The following is a 9,895-nucleotide window of genomic DNA, read 5'->3' on the forward strand; positions in this document are numbered from 1 at the left end:
GGTTATTGTTCAAACCTAGTGAAATGAAATTAGTCATGTGAAAATATTGTTTCAAAACTTTAAAGGCTATTGCATGAAAACAAATGTAACATGAACAGAAAAACATAGCTTATATTGATTTTATAAAAAAAAATAACAGACAAAACCAAGTGCAAAATTTTGAAAATCTGTCTGCATAAAAAAAAAAATCCCATTCCAACATAAAAGTTGGAACTGAAGCGCAAACCTGCATCCACAAAACAAAAAATTTAGTTGTAATAGATCACTTGTTAATTAGATATCTGATGGAAATCGTCTGTCATAACGTTAAAAATGTAATTCCCAAAGCAATAACGATTTAAAACAAGGTCGGAATATCATAGTTTTCACTATAAAACGACTTCACCTAATTATTACGTAATACAAACCAAACCAGGATATCAGGCTAATTAACACAAAAAAAACAACTTTTTATGAAACAGCCCATTATAAACCTGTTAATCCAATAACTCAAACGGATTAAAATAAGGCTTTTGTTTAAGCCTCGTGAAATGAAATAAGGCATGTAAAATTATTTCGACACACTAAAGGCTATTGCAGGAAGACGAATTGTACACGAACGCCAAAAAAAGCACCTCGTAATAGAAATAAAAATAGTCTGTGTCCTCAAAAACTGTGAAGGTAAATACACAGTTCAAATTAATCCGAATCTCAAATCGAATGGTTGTCTTACTGATTTTACTCAAAATCATTTTGACTCTTATAAGGCCAGAGTTGTTGTTTTGGAGCAAAGAATAACCAAAACAGAACTTTGTTGTGGTGTGATCTTGTTTACTTCCAAAAATATATACATTACAGCTTGAGGGTTCTTGCTCAGCAGTGTTTGCGACGGCAGCGATCATTCAATTTTTTAAAAAGTATAGAGATTTTAAAGTGTCAAATTGTACGTCTATCTTTAAGAAAGTGAATTGGTCGGATATTCGATAAATTTACCGCCCTTTTTGCAACTTTTGTGAGAAATAAATTAAATTTAAAATATTTTCATGTGAATATTTCCTCGTTGAATATTTATTTGTTGCAGGCTATTGATGTTAAGAAAAATGTAAGAAGTGAAAACTCAAATCGTCCACCACTGCCTCCGAAATGTGAGCGTGCAGCACCACCTGTCCCACCTCCAAGACGAAAACCTCGCCCACCAGGGTTTATTACACCTATGTTGCCGAGAAAGGAAATGATTCAACGAGTAAGTAACTAAATATTTGCTCGTACTATATAGTTCTGTGTCAAATCGCTAAATTTCTTTTAATAGCAGACACTCAAAATATACGATACTTCTGCTTGGAACTTCTGACTTCTGCTTTGTTGTTTTTTTTCACTTACGTATGCCTTATTTCTTGAAAGATTGCGTTAAATTGTCAAAATTTTCCCCAATACTTTACTTTTAGACGCCATAATAGCTAAGAAAGCCCTTTTCGCAAAAAATCCCCCGCTCTGCTTATGACTTAAACCGACTTAAAGTGTTAATTAAATTTTAAAAAAACAAGTTTTTTCAACTGAAAGTAAGGAGCAAGATTAAAGCTTAAAACGAACAGAAATTATTACGTTTATGATTGGAGCTGCCCCTCCTTAATACCTCGATCTTTCAGAGGCAACGCTATAGCGTTGCCTATAGTAAAGGCCATACGGCTCCAGTGTTTTATTATTATTATTTATTATTTTTTTTCCCAGGGGCACTTCGTATGGAAGGAGTCGTCGTATAAACTTCAACGGGGGCTCATTTGATTGGAAATCGAGAGTTCTAGTGCCATTTTTAAGGGTCAAAAGTGATTGGAAGGCAACTAACACCCCTTCCACGCCGATCGGTTCCCCAAAAACATCCAATCAAAATTTTGAGATAGCCATTTTGTTCTACGTAGTTGATTTACATTTAAAATTATGTTTTTAAGAAAGACACTCCCACCACAGCCCTCAGGGCAAGGGTTGTAAGTTATGCCCTGGGGGCATATACGGTTTTTATAGAAAGATTTGTTGTAGAAACTTCAAAAAGGACTCATTCGATTGGAAACTCAAAGGGCTAGTGCCCTTTTTAATAGTCAAATGTGATTGGAGGGCAACTAACCCTCCTCTCACGCCCACTTTTTCCCCAAACACATCTAATCAAAATATTGAGAAAGGCATTTTGTTCAACGTAGTTGAAAATTCTGAAAACTAGGTATTTCAGGATGACAACCCCCCCCCCCTCCCTCCCCACAGCCCTCAGGGCAAGGGTTGTAAGTTATGCCATGGGGGCATATAAGGTTTTTATAAGACGTGTTGTCGTAGAAACTTCAAAAAAGGCTCATTCGATTGGAAATTGAAATGGCTAGTGCCCTTTTTAAGGGCACTAGCTTCAATTCCTTATGGAAGGAATACTAGTATAAACTTCAGAGAGGGCTCATTAAATGGCCAGTGCCCTTTTTAATAGTCAAAAGTGATTGGAAGGCAACTAACACCCCTTCCACGCCCACTATTTCCCCAAACACATCCAATCAAGTTTTTGAGATAGCCATTTTGTTCAACTTAGTTGAAAGTTCTGAAAATTATATCTTTGAGCAGGACACTTCTCCCACAGTCTTTAGGGCAAGGGTTGTAAGTTATGCCCTGGGGTCATATATGGTTCTTATGAAGGAATGCTCGTATAAACTTCAGAGAGGACTCATTTGATTTGAAATTAAAAGTTCTAGTTCACTTTTTAAGCGTCAAAAGATATCGAAGGGTAACTAGCCCCCCCCCCAAACCCTTTATTCCGAAATGCATCCTATAAAAATTTTGAGATAGCTATTTTGTTGGAAATAGTTCTAAGATCATATAACAAAAATTCCGGTGTCGGCAACCCCCCAGGGCCCGGGGACAGGCATTGCAAGTAGTGCCCTGGGGGCATATATGGTTCTTATGGAATGAATTCTCGTATAAACTTCAAAGAGGGCTTATTTGATTGGAAATTGAAAGTTTCAGTTCACTTTTTAAGAGTCAAAAGAGATTGGAGGGTACCTAGCCCCCCCCCCCCTCCACGCCCTTTTTTCCTCAAACCCATCCGATAAGAACTTTGAGAAAGCCATTTTTTTTAAATAGTTCAAAGACCATATCACGAAAACTCCGGGGTCGACACAACCCCCTGGGCCTGAGGGCAGGCGTTTCAAGCTATGCCCTGGGGGAATATGTGGTTCTTATGGAAAGGATGCTCGTAAAAACTTCAGAGAGGACTCATTTGATTGGAAATTGTAATTTCTAGTTCAGTTTTTGAGAGTCAAAAGAGATTGGAGGACAACTAGCCTCCCCCCAACGCTTTTTTCCCCCAAATGCATCCGATAAGAATTTTGAGATGGCCATTAAGTTCAAAATTGTTCAAAGGTCAGATAAAAAAAACTCAGGTGTTGACATAACCCCCCAGGGGACGGGGGCAGGCGTTGTAAGTTAAATGGTTCTTATGAAAGGAATACTGGTATAAACTTCAGAGAGGGCTCATTTGATTGGAAATTGAAAGTTTGAGCTCACTTTATAGTAGTTAAAAGAGATCCAAGGGCAACTAGCTCCCCCCCCCCCCCTACGCCTTCTTTTTCCAAACCCATCCGATGAAAATTTAGAGATAGACAGTTTGGTAAAAATAGTTCAAAGGTCAGATAAGAAAAAATCCCGTGTCAATACAACCCCCCTCCCGGGCCCAGGGGAAGGCGTTCTAAGTTATGCCTTAAAGGCATGTATGGTTCTTATGAAAGGGATACTCTTATAAACTTTATGGAGGGCTCATTTGATTGGAAATTTGATTCGAATGAAAGTTCTAGTTCACTTTTTAAGAGTCAAGAGATTTAAGGCCAACTTGCCCCCCCCCACGCCCTTTTTTCCCCAAACCCATCCGCTACAAATTTTGAAGTAGCCAATTTCTTGAAAATTGTTCAAAATTAGATAACAAAAACTCCGGTCTCAACAAAAACCCCCAGGGCCCAGGGGGTAGGCGCTGTAATTGTTGTCCTGGGGGCGTGTATGGATCGCATAAAAGAGATGCTCGTATAAACTTCAGAGAAGGCTCATTTGATTGGAAATTGAAAGTTCTAGTTCACTTTTTCAGAGTCAAAAGACATCCGAGGGTAACTAGCCCCCCCCCCCACACACCCTTTTTTCCCCAAGCCCATCCAATAAAATTTTTTAAATAGCCATTTCATTAAAAATAGTTCAAAGGTCAGATAAGAAAAACTCCTGTGTCGACGCAACCCCCCGGGGCCCGGAGGCTTGCGTTGCAAGTAATGCTCTGGGGGCAAATATGGTTTTTATGCAAGGGATGCTCGTATAAACTTCGGAGAGGCCTTATTTGATTGGAAATTGAAAGTTCTTGTTCACTTGTTAAGAGTCAATAGAGATCGGAGGGCAACTGCCCCCCCCCCTTCCACGCCCCAAATGTATCAGATAAAAATTTTGAGATATACATTTTTTAAAATAGTTCAAAGTTCAGATAACAAAAACTCTGGTGTTGACACAGCCCCCCCCCCAGGGCCCGGGGGTAGGCGTTGTAAGTTTATGCCCTGGGGGCATATATGGTTGTTGTGGAATGGATACTTGTATAAACGTCATAAAGGGCTCATTTGATTGGAATTTGAAGTTGTATTTCACTTTTTAAGAGTCAAAAGTTATCGGAGAGCAGCTTACCTCCCCCACACTCCATTTATTTTTCCCCATAGGCACTTCATATAGAAGGGGTATTCATATAAACTTCAAAGGAGGCTCATTTGATTGGAAATAAAGAGTTCTAGTGCCCTTTTTAAGAGTCAAAAGCGATCAGAGGGCAGCTAGCCCCCACTCAAGCCCTTTTCTCCCAAATACATCTAATAAAAATTTGAGGTAGCCATTTTGTTAAAAATAGTTTTGTCAGCCATTTTACTGAAAACTATACACGTCTTGAACAGTCTTCGAAAGTATAAATAACATCAAATTGAATATTCGTTTTTAGTTAAGTGCCAATAATGCAGTAGGCTTTTGGTTTTTATTTCCAGTTAAGGAAGGGGGCAGTGTCCAAACTCTTGTTTGTAGTGAAACTATATTCGTCTTGAACAACTTTAGAAAGAACTAATAAATTAAGACTGTTCAAGACGCATATACTTTTCAGTAAAGCGCGAATGACGCAGTAGGTTTTATTTTTCGGAAAGATTTTTTTTAATTAATGCGCTAAAGTTTGACTTTTTGTTCCAGTTGCTTAAGGATGACTCCTGAAACAAAAGGGCCGTTTAATTAGAATAATAAACGTTTTTGAAAGTTCTAAAAAAAATTTAACCTAAAGAATGAAGTATTGAGGAGGGGGCAACCCCGCTCATACGCGTAATAATTTCTTTCCATTTTAAGTTTTAATGTTGCTCTATACTTTCCGTTGGAAAAACTTCATTTTTTTAAATTTAATTTCTGATTGTTTTTTAAATAATGTCGGGTATTCCCTCCCTCCCTCCACCATTGAAAAAATTCTTTCCCCATGAAAAATTCCTCCAAAGAAAGATCCTCCCATGTAACCTCCCCTCCAAAAAAAAACACCCCCTAAAAGTATCTGAATACTTCTCAATAGCCAATACTATATGTAAACAATGGGTAAAGTTATGGCATAGCTTGCAGCCCTTCCCCCGGGGTTGTGGAGGGTCAAGTAATCCTCAAAGACATGGTTTTTAGATCTTTTTACTATGTATATATATATATATATATATATATATATATATATATATATATATATATATATATATATATATATATATATATATATATATATATATATATATATGTATAGCCAATACTATATGTAAACAATGGGTAAAGTTCATAGCTTGCAGCCCTTCCTCCGGGGTTGTGGAGGGTCAAGTAATCCTCAAAGACATGGTTATTAGATTATTCGACTCTACTGAAAAAATGGATATCTCAAAATTTTGATCGGACGACTTTGGAAAAATGGGCGAGGGAGTGGATTAGCTGCTATCCAATAGATCTGGTCATTTGAAAAAGGCACAAGAACTTCCGATTTAAATCAAATGAGCCCTCTCCCGATCTTCCAGGATCACTGGTTCAATACGATCATCCCTGGAAAAAAAAATCAAATAAACACGCATCCGTGATCTTGCTTTTGGCAAAAATACAAAATTCCATAATTTTGTAAGTAGAAGCCTGAAACCTCTACAGTAGGATTCTCTGATATGTTGAATCTGATGGTATGATTTCATTAAGATCACCTAGATCATTTTTGCAGGCTCGTAATTTTTGATGGGTAACACTGAGCTGGGATAAATTTTATATATTTTGAATAAGCATCAAAATTTCAATCATTTGATGTATCCACTGTCATCGATACTCTGTTTTTTAGAGTTTCAGTTACTATTAAACCGCATTGCTCAATACCTACAGTTCGTTACCATGAACTGTTTGAAAATCGGAAAACTAACCTTTATTTTATTTTAATTTTAATTACCAGAATTACCTGGTTTTAGTTTGTGTCCCCAAGTAATTCATTGGTGGCAAACCCTTTCTTCCTTTAGGTTTCCTTTCTTATTGTTTCTTTTTTTCAGCCGGACGAACTTGCGACTACATTAACTACTCGAAAAGAGCTAACTCTTCCATGTTCATTTTCGGATGTTTCAAAGAGAACCTTCGACAGTGTAAGTGATTATTTTCGATCACAGTAATGGTAATATACAGTTGCGGAATGTTTCTCCAAACATGACACACATTTCATAGCGCACAATTGGGGAAGTTTCACAAACCACAAGCCGTCAGAGCAATAGATTCAGTTGCTACGTTTTCAAAGTTTTCAATGGAGAGTATAGGGCTTTACGGTACTGCATAATTACCTTTACTGTGATATCCGATGTTAGGTCCATTCAAGCATTACTGCTAAACGATGGTATTTATTTATTGATTATATCAAATTGACTATATATCGTATTAAATATGACTATATTCTGTTGAAGAGTGCGGAGAATATTATAAAAAAAAAATTGTGCAAAAACTCTGGTATCCTATCCCTTCGATTTGTTACCTACAACAAGCCATTATTTTCTATTCACAAAAAATTTGAATTTTGATTTTCCCCAAAACTGTGAATTTATTTTTAATGATTTCTACGTACACAGGGCTTCCGAAAAATGTTGCTGTGGTTATTAGGGGGGAACACGGAAGTAAAAAAAAATCCTGAAAAATAACTATTTTCGTATAAAGCACAAAACTAATCCACCCCCAAAACTATGCATATAATCTTTCAAATTGACTGATAATGAGCGAATTGACTATAGCCATTAAATTTTGAAAGTTCAAATTTTGAATCTTTTATACATTTCTACATCGAACTCACAATATATTTTTGGAGATATCATCTAAATTAATATAACTAAAAAGACTGTCAAGGCTTAATCAGTAAAGCGAAACTACGATCTCCTGGAACTTGTGTTTATGTATTATCTGTGCGATAGAAACAAAAGAAATTTATTTGGAAGAAGGTAAAAAGCAAAATCAATATAAACAACAAAGAAGTTCCTAAACTATTGTATTTGTTCTCGGAAATAAGGGTATTTTAGCTGGGTTGGAAATTTGTAGATTAAAAGAACTAATAAGATCCTAATCAAATAATAATCATAAATCAAACGCAGCACATAATGGATCTCGTATGACTGGATGTATATAATGTTTGCTGTGCTTAAGTATTTTGGTAGGGTTTTCACACAGTACCCTCAATTTAATTAAGACAGGTTAGGCAATGATATGATTATTCTACGATAATAAAAACGTCAAATTTGAATTTTTTCCGTTCTAATTAGAATTTGAAAGAAGATATGGTTTTTTAAATGTCTGTAAGTGTTGTTAATACTTATAAAAATTATGAAAAGCTATATAATCTGACAGAGCAAAGAAATCAAAAGTTTCAAAAATAAAAAAATAAAATGACATAAACTCTCATAAATTTCAATTTAAAGGATAAACTTTTACTCAACTGTACGTTAGTAGGGTAAGAAGTACCATTTCTACCAGACATATAGCAAATACCATGTTATTCTAGCAGACGTATAGGAAAACATTTCTACGAGACGTTTAGCCAAACAGGTTTTTCTGGTAGTTAATTCTAATCTAGAGGTCAATACATCTTTCAAAGAGGAACGAGTACGCAATACCGGTCCTAGTGTGATTGATTTTTTGGACAATTGCCTTTAGTCAAGACTAGTTTTTTAGGAATGTGTCGTTGCTAAAGCTAACTCTCATTGGAAAAAAGGGGTATAAAGCTTTTTGTTTTTGATAAGAATTGCACAATGAATGTATCGTTTGACGTGGGCATTTTTATGAGCCAATCAGAGGCTGTTCAATATACGATAACTTGATTTGTGGTCGGGATTTGAATAAAAGAAATGGTTATGTTATTTGCTTGCGTGTATCGGAATTCCCATGTTATTTGCTTGCAGGTATAGATATTCCCATGTTATTTGCTCTCATTTATTTGTAGTACTTTGTTCTGTGAGTGCCTGTATATTTAGTACGTTGGTATGTTCAAGCGTTTATATGACGTAATTTGTTATTTTATTGTATGTATAGTAAATCAAAAGTTATATGCTTGCGTGTATAGGAATTCCCAGGTTCGTTGCTTGCATGTATAGGAATTCACATGTTATTTGCTTGCTTGTATAGAAATTCCAGTGTTATTTGCTTGCAGGTATAGATATTCCCTTGTTATTTGCTGGCATGTATAGGAATTCACATGTTATTTGCTTGCGTGTATAGGAATTCCCATGTTATTTGCTTTCATGTATAGTAATTCCCATGTTATTTGCTTGCTTGTCTAGGAATTCCCATGTTATTTGCTTGCTTTGAGCGTAAGTCCATTTTTCTTTGCTTGCTTGTATAGTAAGTCACTTGATATTTGATTTCTTGTATAGGAATTCCTAAGTTATTTGATTGTTTGTTTAGGAATTCCCATGTTATTTGCGTGAGTGTATAGGAATTCCCTTGTTATTTGCATGCATGTATAGGAATTACCAAGTTATTTGCTTGCGTGTATAGGAATTCCCTTGTTATTTGCTTGCATGTATAGGAATTCCCATGTTATTTGCTTGCTTGTATAGGAATTCCCATGTTATTTGATTGCATGTATAGGAATTACCATGTTATTTGCTTGCGTGTATAGGAATTCCCATGTTATTTGCTTGGATGTATATGAACTCCCATGTTATTTGCTTTCATGTATAGGTATTGCCAAGTTTTTTTGCTTGCATGTATAGGAATTCTCACGTTATTTGCTTGCGTGTATAGGAATTCCCTTGTTATTTGCTTGCGTGTATAGGAATTCCCATGTTATTTTAAGGGCGTATGTCCCCCCCCATGCCATTATAAGAGTTTATGTCCCTTTCCTATGCTATTCCAGGAGCTTATGTTCCTTCTTATGCTATTATAATAGCTTTTCCGTGTGGTTTTTCTTTACTTGGTACCCATTAAAAACAAAATTTTTGTGTTAAATAAGTAGTTGTTAGATCTTTTAAAAGAGCTGTACTGGGTTTGAGACTTTCTTTTGCTTGATTCCGTTTGATGTTTCTATACTTAGTATCCATTAAAAAAGATATTTGTTTGTTAAATAATTAATTTTTGTATCTTTTAAAAGATCTTTACTTGGATCGAGAGACTTGTTTGCCTGATTCCGTGTCGTTTTTCTTAACTTGGTGCCCATTAAAAAAGTTGGTAGCGAAAACCCCGTGTGGATGAGTTGAAATAAAAAATTTTAACAAGAAATGGGTGAAAAGTGTTTTGGTGGAGATGGGTTGATTGGCAGAAGGATGTATTAGCGAATTTAAAGTGGAGGGCGAGTTGCTAGCGAAAAATCTAAGCTAATAGGGGTTTTTGACCGTAAACTCTAGTTTTTTGTAAGAAAATTATGGAA

At 35.9% G+C, this 9,895-nt stretch overlaps 1 protein-coding gene across 1 annotated transcript in view; it reads left to right on the plus strand.

Moving 5' to 3' along the window:
- The window catches only part of LOC148947778 (uncharacterized), a 192,139-nt gene that overhangs the window by 41,992 nt on the left and 140,252 nt on the right, over nucleotides 1-9,895 (plus strand). The window contains exons 4-5 of the mRNA XM_089096007.1: nucleotides 1,061-1,222; nucleotides 6,549-6,638. Coding sequence (XP_088952133.1) covers nucleotides 1,061-1,222; nucleotides 6,549-6,638 — 252 coding nt within the window. The remainder of the gene's footprint in view (nucleotides 1-1,060; nucleotides 1,223-6,548; nucleotides 6,639-9,895) is intronic.

The sequence above is a fragment of the Artemia sp. Qi Xiang Cuo genome, chromosome 10 (assembly GCF_049724085.1).
Source record: "Artemia sp. Qi Xiang Cuo chromosome 10, ASM4972408v1, whole genome shotgun sequence".
In the NCBI taxonomy this organism is placed as follows: domain Eukaryota; kingdom Metazoa; phylum Arthropoda; class Branchiopoda; order Anostraca; family Artemiidae; genus Artemia; species Artemia sp. Qi Xiang Cuo.